The sequence below is a fragment of the Podarcis melisellensis genome, assembly GCF_964234715.1.
Source record: "Podarcis melisellensis genome assembly, chromosome: 7".
Lineage (NCBI taxonomy): Eukaryota > Metazoa > Chordata > Lepidosauria > Squamata > Lacertidae > Podarcis > Podarcis melisellensis.
The window spans coordinates 6,770,814-6,789,497 of NC_138539.1; the positions used below are offsets into that span (position 1 = coordinate 6,770,814).

The window sequence follows — 18,684 nt, forward strand, 5'->3', positions numbered from 1 at the left end:
GACATACAGTGTTCCTGCACTTCTACAAATTTCCCACTACTAATACAAATTGCATCTCGTTCCCACACTTCATTGACACATAGGGACTCTTTGTCCACCCATCTGTGAACTGGTGTTGTTTAAAAAAACAGCTTGTTTCTCTGTTTATGATCCACAATGTCTGCTGATTGTAAGACTTGAGCACTGCAAATTATGAAACAAAGTTTTATTTGTTTTAAACTAGTGTGATTAATTTTCCTTGAAACCACATATTTGTATAAGTTATGAGCTACTCATGAATTTTTGCCTAGTTCTTAAAAAGTTGTTTACAGTATTTGCACCCTGGTTTTCCATATCTGTTTTCAAAGCAATTTACAAATAGTACTAAAGTGGCTTTTTAAAAAAAGATAATAATTGCAGATTGGAGAGATTAAGTAATCATATCATCAGTTTCGGAGTGGCTCTGCTAGAAAGTACTCATCCACCTTCTTCTTTGGAATCCAACTCTTAACTTGGGTGCATATGGTTGGATGGCCATCTGTCATGGATACTTTAGCTGAGATTCTTGATTTGCAGGGGGTTGGACTAGATGACCCTTGGGTCCCTTCCAATGTAAGATTCTATGATTGCCTTTCTGTCATGTTCTCACATTGCAGTTGTCAGTAGTCTACTTTAATGTATCCTGACCATTATTTCCCTATGTTCCTCCCTTTCCTGACAGTCATAATACAAATCAGCGGACAGTTTCAAAAATTGTATATTCCTAAGTAATCTAACTGTGTTCAAGCCCTAGTTCTGCAATGTGATCCTGGTGATTGGACATAACCACCACACTTTAGGCTCTCTGTTTCCTATCTGCTTACCCTTCTTGAGTCTTGGTCTTCATCAGAGCCTGGAGACTCCTGTTCCACAGCACAGTGGCAAGGCCACAATATGGATATCTCATTAATTGCTGGGAACATCAACCTTGCCATGTGGAAATCCCTTGCAGACGACTGCAGTGCCTGTAGAAAGACAGTCAGGTTATGCATCCAGCCACTCTTAACTCACATCCCTAGTCCAGTTCCCAGGAATGCTTGACTCTCCTGTCTGCCTGTATTTCATTTCTAGCAAAAAATACACAGCCACTCTCTAGTTCTCACATGAAGATTTCCCTAAAAAAAAACATTGACCTTTTCATAGAAACAGCTAGCATTCTGTAACAGAATCATTCCTTTCAGCAGTTACAGTGTTTATGACCATCCCATGACAGCATAGCAGGCGTAGACTCTTCCACCCGTGAAGAGCGGTGGAAGAACCTAACAGCAGAAGACAGCCGCTTCTCAGTTTATTTTTTTGTCATGCAGCATGGATATAATATACCTTCTATTGGTTTCATGCATTATGAAATAGAACATTTCTGCCTGTTGGGAGAAATTTGGCGTAATTCAGCTTCTTCTCCTAATGCCAAAAATTCAACAAATCTGCCTCTTTCCAAACTGGAGCAGTCTGTCACTTGGTTCAGTTAAATTTTATGAGTTTCTATTTTAGCGTTGCTAATGAATAAAGCAATAGTAGTTGCCTGTCTCATCTCCTCTACTCAATTGAATTTAGTTTTTCCCCCCTCTTCCCGTGATGAATGCTTTATATATTCATTTGCTGATGAAATGTTTTTCAATGCTTGAAGATTTTATCAAGTCATGATAGCACTGTAATAGATTTTAATTCTTTAAAAATGGTGCTTTCTCAAAATGACTTGAGTAAACCAAGAATGTGTCAGATATGCACATCTAGTGAAGAAGTATGGTTAAGGCAAATGGAGAATTAAAAAGTTTAAGGGCATTGTGTGACTCATTATCCAAGCACAGTTACTTATAACCCTGACACCAAATGCATGAGATCATACATCCATGCTGTAGCCCTAATGATCCGGATTTAGGACCATCAGCTAGTTACAAACACTGTTATTGTTTAGTTGTTGAGTTGTGTCCAACTCTTCATGACCCCATGGACCAGAGCACGCCAGGCACTTCTGTCTTCCACTGCCTCCCACAGTTTGGCCAAACTCATGCTGGTAGCTTCGAGAACACTGTCCAACCATCTCATCCTGTGTTGTCCCCTTCTCCTTGTACCCTCCATCTTTCCCAACATCAGGGTCTTTTCCAGGGAGTCATCTCTTCTCATGAGGTGGCCAAAGTCTTGGAGCCTCAGCTTCAGGATCTGTCCTTCCAGTGAGCACTCAGGGCTGATTTCCTTCAGAATGGATAGGCTTGATCTTCTTGCAGTCCATGGGACTCTCAAGAGTCTCATCCAGCACCATAATTCACTAGCAGATTAAAATCCATTCTTAAATTGTACATTCTTCCCTCTGATACTCTCACTGTTAGTACAATAGGGTGATTTTTAACAAAATAAGATTTGCCTTAATGGATCCTGACAAACCAGCCCTTTATCTCACCCTAACAGATATCACTGGAGTAGAGATTCAGCCTGTTTTGTATGAGGTTGTACTTCCTTTGAGAAACGTGGTTTGCATTTTGGCAGTGCTCCTAAATACAGCTTTATATCTGGATCATCATGGTGCGGCAGTGACCAGCAATGCTTTTGCTCAATTTAGGCTAGTATACCGGCTGCACCCAGTCCTGATCCTGGCTACAGTGCCTTAGTTTCATCAATGTTGGATTACTGTAATGTGCTCTGCAATGTGACTGCCTTTGGTTTGTGCATACTCCTCCTCCTCCAGCATAGCTGAGAGGATGAGTTCAGACACCTTAACTATGGGTTTCCATGCCTTTAATTGTGGATTCCCATGTTGCCCACACCAGAAATGGCAGTTCGTGTTAACTATGGTTAGCTTAAACAAGCCAGCTAGAGAAATCAGTTTGAGCTGTTTTAAACTAACCATAGGTAACTTGAATCACAGTTTGAGTTTACAGATGACACAAGAAGACACAGTTAACTAAAACTGAAAGCAAACATCTCCATGCTCATCTCAGCTGTGTGGGAGGAGGATGAGAGCACCTGATACCAGAAGGAAGCTGACATCTCATTAAACCATAGTTTACTGTGATACTTGAATATGAACAGTGACTGGGACACAATAGCTAAAATGTTAAATAGTCACTGCTCTGAGAAGTGCTGAGATTTGCTGCAATAGAAAAAGAACACTGACTTGATCACAGACTGTTCCTTTCCTTTAATAACAACGATTAATGTTTTTCTGTTATCGTAACTCTGTGATGATTGTTAAAACCTCAACGTTGTTTGTTTAAATCTCTTCAAATAGTACCCGCCAGTGCCACCTCCTCCTTGATGTGTTCAACTCAACAGAACATGAGCTCACAGTTAGTGCAAAGAACAATGAAGATCTAGTTTTGCATGCTGGGGAATGCCAGCGGTAAGTTCAGAGACAAAACACAGCTTCTTAGTTTCATCCCCTTCTTTCTTTCAAGTCCTCCTGTATGCTACATCTCTGTCTCACCTTGAATGCAAGATGTTCAGAGGCTCAGCAGTGCATGTGATTAATAAGTAGTCCCCTGTAAATATAATTGACTAGTTTGCGACATCTTAACTTGAAAGTTTTCTTAGCACAATTTACACATAGATGACATGTGGGGAAACAGAAAGAAATAGACATTTTGCGCATCACTTTTTTCAGTGTTCACAACAACTGTATTTTGGATAAACTTTTTTTTTTAACCTTATTATTCAAATAGAGGCTGTTGCTGTTTTTTAAATAATGTGTGTGCAGTACAAAAGCTCTAAATCATTGTCCTAAATCATAATTTTGTTTTATCAACTGTACAGTAGAATTTTATTCAATTACTTTCACTAGTGATCAATATTTTGAGGGGGTGGGGAGTATAGGAGCCCTTGGGTACCTATATAAAAAAAGCATAGTGGTCAGATAATTAATTTGCATATGCGTATAGCAGAATATGAGAATACTTGATGGTACAAGTTTCACAGGCCATTTTGATGCACAAAGTGATAATTGAACCCCTGCCATTCTGGAGTTTGGGCATTCTAAATCAGATATCAGAAACAAAAAATTGATGTTCAGTTTAGTTTTCAGTGTGGTCCTGACTACTCTCTTTTTCTAGTAGCAATAAAGTCATGGATTTTCTTTCAGATTATGGCTGGATTTCTGAACTGAAGATTTCACACTTTGTAATCTTGATAGCATCAGTGTTGCCGAGCAAATTCTACTCAAAAAGAATGTTTAGTTCTGTACTTTGGAGTAGCTTTGATATGGTTTGGCAGGTATTTTAAAAAGTTATGAATTTAGTCACTACCACCTTGGCAGTGCCTTGGTTTGTATTTACAGATGTGAAAATATTAAAATAGTTATTTATGATAAAATAATATGTGGTCATCAATAGCGGTACATGTAGACCTACTTTTGGTAATTTATTATGCTTTGTTCTTGATCACCATACCATTAAAATCAAGTTTCATGAGAGTAATTTGTAATTCAAAGTGGAAGGTGTCACCTAAGCATTTAAATTCTACACACAGAATGTCTGGCATTGAATAGTCCTGAACTAACTCATTAGTGTGGAGATTTATCAAAGTGATGATCTCACTAGATCGGTGTTATCATTTTTATTTTGTGGTGCACCTCAAGTGTTTCATGAATGTGTGGTAAACAGATTTCAGAGAGTACCTGGAAAAGACATTATACTTGATACTCATTAAAAAAAGGCTGTATCGTCTGACTTCCCATTATATACTCAGATGCTGTAACATGATCCACACAAAATAAATGTATTTCCAAGTATAAAGAAACCATATGAAAAACGAGTCTCCTAAAGCTGATGGCTTGCTTCCCTTTTACCTGAATTGCTTCCACTTCTGTAAAATGATTTTTTTGTATAAAAACCTCCTCTATTCTGAGAAAATTTGTGGTGATGTAAAAGTTGAGATCAAGTAGGAGCACATTTTTCTGAAAAATGGTATAAAGTGAGGATAGTATTTAGGAGAGGATGGGACTTTATGTATGTACCGTGAGCAGCATCAATAACCTTTTCCATAGTTCTGAGAAGGACATTATTCTTTGCGTTTTTTTCAGTGGTGGGAGAGCATCAGGCATATCAAATGGCACTTTTGTGTGATTTAACAGCCTGTCAGTTTTTCCCCCCTTTACTGAAGTGTAGCACTTACCTCTTTTTAAAAAGGCATTTTAAGATGCCATAGAAAATTTCCAGTTAATGGGATGCGCTGGGATCTTAACACTGAAGTAGAGTGGATTACACAATTCAAATGAGGTGACTCATTTGTTTGTGGTGGTGGGGGGGTATTGAGTATCTTTTCCCTATTCAGCAGCTCCCTATTTGTCTGCCTATTTGGGTAGCTTAGAAAGTTTTCAAAAGATTTTTGGAGTGGGTGGGGAAGAGGTTGCCGAAGAGGGAAAAACCTAACTGAAATGCCCATCACTGGGTTACCCATGAAATCTTGGGTATAGAAATTGACCAGTTTTTATGAACTTGGCCAAATTAACATGGTTGCTGCTGGGACATTTTTACCTTTTTGTTAATATCTTTGTCAGTGTGAAATATTCATTTGGGGTGCTCAGATCATTTCTGTAGTTTGCAAGACAATGCGAGTGCCCTTCTTGAAGATGTTTGTGGGTTCCATATGACTCTTCCCAGTTATTGGGATATTCTTAGGAAGCCTCCACTTAGGGTTCTGCACATGTAGAAAGTGTGTTCTGAAGTTGCATTGAGTGAAGACTTCTCTAGAATTGCAGCAATTAACTGGTTTCCTAGAGGTAATATTTTCCTGAGTACCATGTGCGGTGAATAAACATTAGGTAGCTTTCATACCCTGCTTATGAGTTTTAGGAGTTACCTGGCTGGCCGATGCTGAACTAGATAGGTCTTGTTGGGCGAGTAAAGCAATGAGGAACTATAGTAACTTCAGCCCTACTTGCTGTCCTCATATAACTGATCTCTTCAGGGTCAGGACATCCTGCAATCCTGCCAGTTTTGCAAGGCTTTGTTAAAGGTAAAGGTAAAGGTACCCCTGCCCGTACGGGCCAGTCTTGACAGAATCTGGGGTTGTGCGCCCATCTCACTTAAGAGGCCAGGGGCCAGTGCTGTACGGAGACACTTCCGGGTCACGTGGCCAGCGTGACAAAGCTGCATCTGGCGAGCCAGAGCCGCACACGGAAACGCCGTTTACCTTCCCGCTGGTAAGCGGTCCCTATTTATCTACTTGCACCCGGAGGTGCTTTCGAACTGCTAGGTTGGCAGGCGCTGGGACCGAGCAGCGGGAGCGCACCCCGCCGCAGGGATTCGAACCGCCGACCTTTCGATCGGCAAGTCCTAGGCGCTGAGGCTTTAACCCACAGCGCCACCTGCGTCCCTTAAGGCTTTGTTACCTTTATTCAATAAGTTGCTTATAGCTATTATTTAACTTCTGAATTGCCCAAGGCGATTTACAGACATACCTTTAAAAACAGCTGAAATAATTTTAAAAACAGTACAAGAATAGTTTTATAAGTAAAAGTACAGGTGCAAAAATAAACATCATAGGGTTAAAAATAAAATGAACCCTTAAGGCAGAGACCCTTCCATCTTACTGGAAAAGCTTGTTGAAACAAAAATGTTGTTAGTTGTTTCCGGAAGGTATAGATAACAGGCACTTCTATGTGTTGGAAGTGACATTTGTACTGGTTGTTATTCACACTTCTCAGACAAACAAATTAAGATTATATCGTTGAGTAAAACAAGTAGAGAAATATCAATGTGTACTTTATTGGGGTTTATACCTTCCCAGTGTCCACAATATACATCATAAACGAGACAATGAAAATTTCATGTTTGTAGACCATTTTTGTGATGATGTTCCCCAGGTGAGGATTAAATATGGGACTTTAATTCCTGTATAATTTATTTTATATGAGTAGGACTGTTAATGTCTGAAGATATGGCTCATTTCACCTATATTTTTAGCGTGACTACTAAAAGAAGAATGATTGATGTGTGCTCGTATCAGTAACACTTCATTTAATGTCCCGAGGATTTCTTGAAATAGGTACTTTAACATCTGACCTTCTGTTTGTAAACACGAGTCTCCTTCAGAAGACCCCTCCACCTATAATGCAGATCATATGCCACTTTAGGCAAAAAATACTCTGGTTGTATTCTGCAAAATAAAAGAGACTTAAAACCACCATATTGGCAGAGCTGTTTTTGTGTAGGAGATTATTCAGTTTATCACTTTCTTATTTTAACCTTGAAGTCAAGTTTTGAATCATATATTACATTCCGGCCTGCTTCTTTACAGGTCTTATTTTGTCTCTTGGTATGAAGTAGAATCCCGAGTCTCGTGTAATTTTTTCTTTGCACCCATCATGACTTTGGTTTGACTTTTCGTTCTTACCTGCCTATCTTCAAAAAGCAGGTTTTGATTACGGCAACGAGGTCTGCTTTTGGAACGAAAGCCTAATGAACATATAAAACTGTCTTACACAGTCAGACATAATAATAATAATAATAATAATTTATTATTTATACCCCGCTCATCTGGCTGGGCCTCCCCAGCCACTCTGGGCGGCTTCCATAAAAACCAAAAATACAGTAAAATATCACACGTTAAAAACTTCCCTGAACAGGGCTGCCTTAAGATGTCTTCTGAATGTCAGGTAGTTGTTTATCGCTTTGACATCTGCTGGAAGGGCGTTCCACAGGGTGGGCGCCACTACCGAGAAGGCCCTCTGCCTGGTTCCCTGTAGCTTCGCTTCTCGCAATGAGGGAACCGCCAGAAGGCCCTCGGCGCTGGACCTCAGCGTCCGGGCAGAATGATGGGGGTGGAGACGCTCCTTCAGGTATACTGGACCGAGGCCGTTTAGGGCTTTAAAGGTCAGCACCAACACTTTGAATTGTGCTCGGAAACATACTGGGAGCCAATGTAGGTCTTTCAAGACCGGTGTTATATGGTCTCGGCGGCCGCTCCCAGTCACCAGTCTAGCTGCCGCATTCTGGATTAGTTGTAGTTTCCGAGTCACCTTCAAAGGTAGCCCCACATAGAGTGCATTGCAGTAGTCCAAGCGGGAGATAACCAGAGCATGCACCACTCTGGCGAGACAGTCTGCAGGCAGATAGGGTCTCAGCCTACGTACCAGATGGAGCTGGTAAACAGCTGTCCTGGACACAAATTTGACCTGTGCCTCCATGGACAGCTGTGAGTCCAAAATGACTCCCAGGCTGCGCACCTGGTCCTTCAGGGGCACAGTTACCCCATTCAGGACCAGGGAATCCTCCACACCTGCCCACCTCCTGTCCCCCAGAAACAGTACTTCTGTCTTGTCAGGATTCAACCTCAATCTGTTAGCCGCCATCCATCCTCCAACCGCCTCCAGACACTCACACAGGACCTTCACTGCCCTCACTGGTTCTGATTTAAAAGAGAGGTAGAGCTGGGTATCATCCGCATACTGATGAACACCCAGCCCAAACCTCCTGATGATCTCTCCCAGCGGCTGCATGTAAATGTTGAAAAGCATGGGGGAGAGGACAGAACCCTGAGGCACCCCACAAGTGAGAGCCCAGGGGTCTGAACACTCATCCCCCACCACCACTTTCTGAACACGGCCCAGGAGGAAGGAGCGGAACCACTGTATGACAGTGCCCCCAGCTCACAGCCCCTCTAGACGGTCCAGAAGGATGTTATGGTTGATGGTATCAAACGCCGCTGAGAGATCCAGCAGAACTAGGAAACAGCTTTCACCTTTGTCCCTAGCCCGCCGGAGACATTTGATTCAGTACTGTTTTCTCCAACTGGTGGCAAGCAGGGGTCTTGGGGGAAGCGCTGTAGCTCAGTAGCAGAACGCTGGAGAGCCGCTGCTAGTGTGTAGACCAGGCTTCCTCAACCTTGGCCCTCCAGATGTTTTTGGTCTACAACTCGTATGATCCCTAGCTAGCAGGTCCAGTGGTTAGGGATGAGGGATGATGGGAATTGTAGTCTCGAAACATCTGGAGGGCCGAGGTTGAGGAAGCCTGGTGTAGACAATACTGAACCAAATGGCCCAGTGCTCTGACTCGATATGTGACAGCTTCCTATATTTCAGCTTGCTAAGATGCTTTTTAATTGCAGATAATGAGAACTGAACCTGGAATCGACTATATGAAAGACATGTATGGTGGCACTTTGTCTATTCTTTCCTTCTTTATTAGATCTATATCCTCCCTTTTTTCCTCCAAGGTTCTCAAGGTACACAGTAGTCACCCCCCCCAACTTTGAGAAGTTGGGTAAAATGAGAGATAGTGACTGGCCCAAGGCCACTTCCCAAGACTAAAAGTCCCAATGGTGTTGATTATCCTTGTTAAGCGATATGAACTGTGGACTTAATTATCCATCGTAACAATTCTCTTAAGCCTGAACTTGCATAGTAGGGCTATGATTATGATTATGATTGTGATTATTAAACAGTGTCTAGGACAATTGCTTTGGTAGGAAGCAGCCGTATACCAAGTCCCAAACATTAATCTGTGTCATCATTTTTCTGCACTATTTTTTTGGCTACAAACTAGTCTTAAGTAAGAACATTCTGCTGGATCAGGCCAGTGGCCCATCTAGTCCAGCATTCTGTTCTCACAGTGGCCAACCAGATGCTTGTTTGACCATTTTTGTTGCCTAGTACACGCATCTAGTACAATTAGCATCATCTACTTTGGCAGTCCTCCCATGAACAATCATGGACAAGAGTCTCTCAGCTGAGCCTTTACCTAATTTACTTTAGCATGCAGATGTGTGTTAAGGTCTTAAAAGCTTTGGTACATTATTTCTTAAACACGGTGACGGGAGTAGTGAGTGCTAAATGGAAACTTAGGATACTTCCTGAAGAATTTCTGTGACTCTTTTTCAGCTTTTCTGACCATAGTGACTGTATTTTTTTATTGCTGTGAGTCCTATGAGACCAAATAGATGTTTGTTGTATTAAGCCAGCACATACTACAATACCCCAATGAAGAAGCCATCTAGATCTTTTGTAGAGCCGATATAAGAGTTACTGGGGCGCCGGCGGGGTGTGAGGTGGGAGAATTGCAAAAAGAAACTATTAGCCATAAAAATTGAAACTCCAAGCACATGCTCCGTCTTGAGCTTACTTGCTTTTAGCACAAAGAATGTAATTTTAGGGCACACAAGAGAAAGTCTGTCTCATCTCTGATGAATATTAAGTGCTCTGATAGGCTCATATTTTGAATATTTGAATAGTACTGTGACAGGAAGAGAGGTCTTTGTCTAATAGCTGTAATTGTTCTCTCTGATATACCTGTCTTATGTTGCTAGAAATGGAGCTTATCTAAGGCTAATATCTGGTAATCCAGAATACCTTTGTGTGACTTATTAATGCCCCATCTCCATTTTTAAATAGCATTGCATTCTTCTATTTCTCTTTTTTCCTGAAGCACTAACGATCTTTTTCGCATGTCAGTATTTGCTCAGGTTTTCTCATTAAGTTTTATAATGGAAACTTCTTCTTAAATAGATTCTTAGGAGGAACCTAACAAAAATCACTTAGTGGTGTATTTAATCTACCGGTACTCATCTTTTGAAATCTTTCAGGTGTGCATGTGGAAGAGGATGTTTTAAAGTACTCATTAAGCAGAGGAAAAATAAATGCAAAGTGTCGTGGTCATTTTCAGTTCAGTGTACATTTTATAGGACTCCCTTCCAGTTGAGGTCCAACAAACTCCTTCCCTGTGGAAATTCCAGTACATGCTAAATACTTTTAAAATTATTATTTCAGCAGGCATTTTATCTGAGTTCTGAATTTATAGATTGTTTTCCCCCTTTTTTCTTTTTCTACTGAGTTAATTGTATATCACTTTGAATCTGTCGTAATTAAGCGGTATGTAAATAGTTTAATGAAATGAAATCCATTTCAGTACTACCCATAATGAAGGTACTTTCATTAAAATTACATGACATTTTATTTATACAGTAAGTGTATTGTTTTTTAGCAAGTAGTATCTTCCTCTTAATGGGGCATGTAATAATTTAGCTCAAATACTGTGGAGAACATTTATTGTATTAGCCTCCACACCAAATCCTTTTTGCAAAGTACAGTATACCCTGTTTCATATTCTTTTATTGAAAGAGATATGATCAGAGGGACTTGGATAGCAATAGCCACGATGCTATAGAATAGTCTTTCCTCTGAGGTGGAGTTCGATTTCCTTGGCTGTTTAATTTTGGCAGGTGTATGGTCTTTCTAGTTAGTGCTTGCTAAAAATTGATGGGTATTTCTGTTTTTAGCTAGTGCTGTTTGTGTGTGCTTTTCTTGAACAGAGTTGCTTTGTGTTACAGGTGTGTAAGTTTTGTATCTTTTCTAAGACATGCTGACCATGTGGGAAACTGCCAGTCTGGTGGTGGGATATTATATATGTGTGTGCACATACCACAGACTTACCATTTCTAGGTATTTGCAAATGTGTCTCATTAATGACAACAAAGACGTTTTCTGGAATTTGCCTTGGCTATTGAAAAGAAAGGGAGGAAGTCTTAATATTAGCAGAATAGGGACTCTCCTAGTAGTCCCCATGATAATTCATTGTATAAGAACTTGCAAAAGGGCCTTCTTTGTGGTGACACCCTGAATCCAGAATGTCCTTCTCTTTGAAACATGATTCATAGAATCATGGAATCATAGAAATGTAGAGTTGGAAGGGACACCAAGGGTTTTTTTTACATGTAGATTTCAGCAGAATATATTTTTCTTTGGCCAGGTTTTTATAAATTAATTTGTTATAATACTTGTTCTAAAACTTAACAGCTGCAGGTAGTTTTTGTGCTTTCGCTTTGATATTTTATTGCTGTTTTCGTTATCTCATGTTTTATTTATGGGATGTACTTAATTGTTCTGTTCTTTGTTTTACATCACACTGGGCTTCTTTGGGAAGAAGGATGATTCAGAAAAGAAATGAATAAATAAATAAATGGGATTGTGCAGGAACATTGGATAACTTTTTAATGAACCAACTGTTTGGTACAGGAATGGGTTTTCATGTGACCCCTCCAAATGTTCTTGAACTCCAACTCCCATCTGCCCCAGACATTATGCTCAATGGTCAAAAATGGTAGGTGTTGATATGGAGGGCCACAAAATTCCAGCCCCTGGTATAAGATAACATTTATTTGCTTTTAAAAATCAAGCAATGCTCTTGCTTTCCCATCCAAATGAGACAGTTAAAGATTTATGAAACTGAAGCAACTATTCGTGGCAGACTGTCTGACTTGCCTGTATCGTTTATCACAATAAAAATAATGTTTGGATAGTTAGCAAAACCTACCATTAGCTGTACCTTGCTGCTCTGTTTTGTTTGTAGTCTTTAAATGGCTTTGAAAATGCTCTTTTCTTTGGCAATTTAAGATTGTGTTGGCTTTTGGAAATCTAGGAGGATTTGTAGAATCTATCACTGAACATCATCAGAGAGTGTAAGAATATGGTACTGGCTTGTTTCCTTGAGAAATACCTATAATTCTGCACTACAGTGGGCACAGCTTGCGAGGTCATCTGTATTCTTACTGAATGACTTGTTCTCCTTCTGCATAACTATAATTTTTCTTTCTCATTTATCTGCAGACTGAAATATATGTCAGCCAGCAGTGTGAATGGCAGTACTATATTAATTTATCATTTGCAACAGTAGGCTCAACTTTTCTATATATAGCACCAGTATGCCTAGGCAGCTCATCAAAGGTATTAGTTGATGTTGAGGCAGAGGGATGATCGAATTATGGAAAATCGTGTCTGATTTGTGCACCTTTCAGGGTTTACTATTTCCCATAAAATAATTATCTCCCCTAAGCTAAATGATATCGATTTTGAGTAGGATGCATTTCAACTAGAAAATAAGGCAGAATTCACTAGAGGCAAGGGGGAAATAGCTGACTTGTCAATCATAGCTCTGACTCACTCATTGGCTAAAAACATTGAAAGATGTTGTTGTTTAGTCGTTTAGTCGTGTCCGACTCTTCGTGACCCCATGGACCAGAGCACGCCAGGCACTTCTGTCTTCCACTGCCTCCCGCAGTTTGGTCAAACTCATGTTTGTAGCTTCGACAACATGTCCAGCCATCTCATCCTCTGTCGTCCCCTTCTCCTTGTGCCCTCCATCTTTCCCAACATCAGGGTCTTTTCCAGGGAGTCTTCTCTTCTCATGAGGTGACCCAAGTCTCATCTTCAGGATCTGTCCTTCCAGTGAGCACTCAGGGCTGATTTCCTTCAGAATGGATAGGTTTGATCTTCTTGCAGTCCATGGGACTCTCAAGAGTCTCCTCCAGCACCATAATTCAAAAGCATCAATTCTTTGGTGATCAGCCTTCTTTATGGTCCAGCTCTCACTTCCATACGTCACTACTGGGAAAACCATAGCTTTAACTAAACGGACCTTTGTTGGCAAGGTGATGTCTCTGCTTTTTAAGATGCTGAAAGATAGAAGCAACCATTTCATAGAAACTGCTTACACTTCATACCTTTCTAGAGATTTATTTTTAGAAAAATTAAATCTGTTTGGGGCCAACAATGGGGGCCTTTGTGAGTGCCTCATAATCGCCCCTCGCTTTAAACGTGTTGCGTTTTGCCCAAGTTCTTTATGACCTATATGTTAATTATATGATGTAAAGTATGGTTGAGTTCTGAAAAATATTGCCTACCATCCATCCATACCTTAAAGATTTAACATGGCACTTTGTGCAGTGATCCAGGATCGCTTGGCGTTAGGCAGAGTGTGAAACAACAATGAAGATGTTAAACATTTTTGTACGGCAGTTTTATGCTGCTTTTGGAGTAGAAGGGGCCAGTAACTAATTCTTTACATTGTGTCAGGCTACCAGCAGCATCTTCTGTAACAGATACTGCATTTCTCATTAACGGTGGCTTGAAATTGCCTTCAGTTGCTATAGTAACTATCTCAGCCTTACACACAAGATTTATTCTGAGAAAGGTTATTGCGGGAAATGCTGCTAATTGGGATTAACCCCCCCCCCAATGTTACTATTTAAAAACCCTAACAAAAGTTCTGCATATTAATAGCAGAATGGCAGATTTAATTGCAAATAAAAATGTTTTGTTGCTATCATTAGATTTTTAGTTGATTTAGTACTAGCTGACCCCACTGTGTTTTACTAGATATAGAACATTTATGGTTCTTGGGCCAGTGGGTTTGAAATAATAATAGTTGGGGGTATTATTTTTGTTGTTGTTATGGTATGTATTTTGGGTTTTTATATTTAAACCACCCTGTGATCTTCGGATGATGGGCAATATAGAAATTTTATGAATTAACAATAATAGTAGTAGTAGTAGTAGTAGTAATAATAATAATAATAATCCTCTGAGCCAACAATAAAGATGGTAAAAACACCTGTTTGAGGACTGTTTTATACAAAATTTTGTCCACTGTCTTGGGGTAATTTTTCCCTAAAAGAAGAAATTTAAGGAGTAATAAACAGTGAAAATAATAAGCAGCCGCATGGTAATAGGAGATCACCACAGTATTATTGCTGCCATAAAAACCTGCCTGTCCATTCAACTGCTGTCATTTCAGAATGTCTAAGTTGTGGGATAAATAACAACGATGAAAGATAAAATGATGAAAGATTAAAAAAAGAATATTGAAAGATGTTTCAGTAGCATCTTAAAGACCAACTAAGTATACACACGAAAGCTCATACCTAGAAAGCTTATACTTAGTTGGGGTTTAAGATGCTACTAGAACATCTTTCAATATTTTTTTAAAAAAATCTTTCATCATTGTTATTTATTATGACAGACCAACACGGCTACAATACCTGAATAACTTGTGGGATGTAATCCATTGGTGCAGTCAAATGCAACATTCCTTATTTCCCTAGAGTGGGCACAGGCAGGGGGACATCCAGTCAGTGTAACTTCCTGTTCCACTATTCTGGAGCTCCTCCCCCTGCATGTGATCTGGGAGATGGGCGTGGCTCTGGCTGACTCCATAAAAGAGCCAGGTCATGCAGCCATTTTCTCAGCTCATCTTGATTCTTGCTGTCTTGATACTACTGTTGTTCTATCTCTTGCTGCTATGCTGCTCTCCTGCAGCCATTTTGTTAATTAATTTTTCTGTCTGCTGGTTCTCAGCCAGCAGCACATGAGTTCAATCTCCATATGAGACAAACTCACAGTTTCTTTATGTAACTACCAAGTAAAGCCTGCCTTTCAGGGATCAAATTGTGAACTGAAATGCGAGTAAACTTTACTCAGAAAGACTCTTTTGTCTTTATTCTTTTAAGAGGGATCAAAAGGGGACACAAGGAAATAATCTTAACTAAGCGATTCAAATGAATCTGCATACTAGCTTCCATTGAGGGAAATTTGCTCTGCTACATCACTCATTAGCATGAGTGAAGGGAGGATAATACGTATTCAGTATATCCTTTCCTGCTATCCTTAACATTCCTACATAAGTACAGTGGTGCCTCGCAAGACGAAATTAATTCGTTCCGCAAGTCTCTTCGTCTTGCGGTTTTTTCGTCTTGCGATGCACGGTTTCCCATAGGAATGCATTGAAAATCAATTAATGCGTTCCTAGGGAAACCGCCTTCAGACCAGGTCCGGGGACAGTCTGTCCCCCGACCTCTTCTGAAGGCTGGGGGGGGGGGACAAGGGCTTTTCTTCCCACTGCCAGCCTTCAGAAGGCTGTTCTGAAGGCTGGCGGTGGGAAGAAAAGCCCTTCTTCCCACCTCCCGCCCCGCAAGCTCCGGGGACAGGAGGGCTTTGCTGCCGACCGCCAGCATTTTAAAAGCCCCTGCTGTCCCGGGGCGATTTTAAAATGCTGGCGGGCGGGAGCGAAGTCTCCGCTGCCCCGAGGAGATTTTAAAATGCTGGGGGTCGGCAGCGAACGCTTCGCTCCCGTCCGCCAGCATTTTAAGATCGCCCGGGGCAGCGGAGAAGTCTCCGCTGTCCCGGGAAGGCAGGCGGGGGGAGCAAAGACTTTTGCCCCCGCCTGCCTTCAGAAGAGGTCCAGGACCTCGTTCCGATGCCCGGCGGCGGGGTGAGAGGTTCCCGCCCCCCCCGCCCCGCTTCGGAGCAGCGTTCCGAAGCGGGGCGGCTGGGGTAGGTGTTCCCACCCCCCCGCCCCGCTTCGGAGCAGCGTTCCGAAGCGGGGCGGCTGGGGTAGGTGTTCCCGCCCCCCCGCCCCGCTTCGGAGCAGCATTCCGAAGCGGGGCGGCTGGGGTAGGTGTTCCCGCCCCCCCGGCCCGCTTCGGAGCAGCGTTCCGAAGCCGGGCGGTGGGGGCAGGTGTTCCCACCCCCCCCCGCCCCGCTTCGGAGCAGCGTTCCGAAGCCGGGCGGTGGGGGCAGGTGTTCCCGCCCCCCCGCCCCGCTTCGGAGCAGCGTTCCGAAGCGGGGCGGCTGGGGCAGGTGTTCCCCCCCCCCGCCCCGCTTCGGAGCAGCGTTCCGAAGCCGGGCGGTGGGGGCAGGTGTTCCCTCCCCCCCGCCCGGCTTCGGAGCACCGGGAGAAGCGATCTCCCCGCAGCCCCTTGCTTCAAAAGAGGTCCGGGGGCAGCGGGGAAGAAGCGCTGCGCTTCCCGCTGCCCCCGGACCTCTTTTGAAGCAAGGGGCTGCGGGGAGATCGCTTTTCCCCGCAAACCCTTGCTTCAAAAGAGGTCGGGGCAGCGCGAAGCGCTTCCCGCTGTCCCCGGACCTCTTTTGAAGCAAGGGGCGGTGGGGAGAAGCGATCTCCCCGCAGCCCCTTGCTTCAAAAGAGGTCCGGGGGCAGCGGGGAAGAAGCGCTGCGCTTCCCGCTGCCCCCGGACCTCTTTTGAAGCAAGGGGCTGCGGGGAGATCGCTTTTCCCCGCAAACCCTTGCTTCAAAAGAGGTCCGGGGGCAGCGCGAAGCGCTTCCCGCTGTCCCCGGACCTGGGGCTGCGGGGAGAAGATCGCTTCTCCCCGCCGCCCCTTGCTTCAAAAGAGAAGACCCGCTGTCCCCTGGGCAAGCTTCGTTTTGCGAAGCAAGCCCATAGGGAAATTCGTCTTGCGAGGCAACTCGAAAACGAAAAAACCTTTCGTTTTGCGAGTTTTTCGTCTCGCGAGGCGTTCGTCTTGCGGGGTACCACTGTATGCTGTACTTTTCTGCCGTTTGCCAAATCCTAGAAAACTGAAGGGGGTTTACAATATCTGACTCTTCCAATCCAAGTTGCTGGTAGTAAAAACAATATGGTAATTTTGGGGATAAATTTTGGGGATAATCCTGATTAGAAGAAGAGTTTGGATTTGCTATCCCGCCTTTCACTCCCCTTAAGGTGTCTCAAAGCGGCTAACATTCTCCTTTTCCCTTCCTCCCCCACAACAAACACTCTGTGAGGTGAGTGGGGCTGGGAGACTTCAGAGAAGTGTGACTGGCCCAAGGTCACCCAGCAGCAGCATGTGGAGGAGCGGGGACACGAACCCGGTTCACCAGATTACAAGTCCACTGCTCTTAACCACTATACCACACTGGCTCTCTTAGGAGCTTTGAAATTTCATAGCCTGGCTAATAATAGATTGGTAGGCTCCATCAGTGGTTGCACTTTATCACCAACATTGCCAAATTCCCGTACCCGGAATATTTTAACAGCCAGAGAAGTCCACCACATGTGGAAGAGCCCTTTGAACATAGCATTCACTCCTGTAAAATTCCTGTCTATTTATTTAAGTATCTCTGATGGTCTTCGGAGGTTAAAAGGTAAAGGGACCCCTGACCATTAGGTCCAGTCGTGGCCGACTCTGGGGTTGCGGCGCTCATCTCGCTTTATTGCCCGAGGGAGCTGGCATACAGCTTCCAGGTCATGTGGCCAGCATGACTAAGCCGCTTCTAGCAAACCAGAGCAGCGCATGGAAACACTGTTTACCTTCCCGCTGGAGCGGTACCTATTTATCTACTTGCACTTTGATGTGCTTTTGAACTGCTAGGTGGACAGGAGCAGGGACAGAGCAACGGGAGCTCACCCCGTCACAGGGATTTGAACCGCCGACCTTCTGATCAGCAAGTCCTATGTTCTGTGGTTTAACCCACAGCGCCACCCACGTCCCCTTCGGAGGTTACATCATCTCTATTAATTTCCACCAAGACAGCAAGGCAGATACGTTACTTGTTCTGTTTATCTCCCATGCCGTTTTCAGCCTTTCCCCACTCCTACAGGTTTCCAGTGTCAATAAATTAGAGATGAGAGAGAAAAAGGAGGCACACCTATGGCAAGAAGAACCATAGGATGAGCAGCTTAGAGTGCAGTGGATCTCTGATTCAGCCAGCTGATTTCTGGCTCAGCTACTCTCAGCCAGTGTTAAGTCCCCAAGCCTGCTCATCCAAAGATATGCTGTGTAACTTGATCCAAGGCCAGTGTAAGTGCCCCCCTCCCTGCAAAAGGGGCATTTCAGGAGCATGATGGGGGCAGAACCAGAGAGGGAGGAGTTAGGCTGGATCCTAAGCCCATTCAGTTTGGTTCCCAGCAACCTGGCATAGAACACTATTTTAAGGGGTTGTTTTCTGTCGGCCAGAACAGCAGCATCCGCTGGCTTAATTTACACCCACTTTCTTTATGGCAACTTCTTGTGCATAGGATTTGGTTCTGGACATTGGCTGGATGCACAGGTTTTCAAGCACTTTAAATTATATGACCACCTCTTGGGAGTTTAATTGTTTAGATATGTATGTTCTGAGCTTAGCCAATGTAGGGAGCAATGCTATACACCAAAAGCTGGCGTAAGTT

General features: G+C 43.0%; 1 protein-coding gene across 3 annotated transcripts in view; it reads left to right on the forward strand.

Moving 5' to 3' along the window:
* TRAPPC9 (trafficking protein particle complex subunit 9) overlaps positions 1-18,684 on the forward strand; it is a 287,922-nt gene that overhangs the window by 88,639 nt on the left and 180,599 nt on the right. For all 3 annotated transcript variants that reach the window (XM_081918682.1, XM_081918684.1, XM_081918683.1), the window contains one exon: positions 3,245-3,355. In XM_081918682.1, the coding sequence (XP_081774808.1) occupies positions 3,245-3,355 (111 nt within the window). The remainder of the gene's footprint in view (positions 1-3,244; positions 3,356-18,684) is intronic.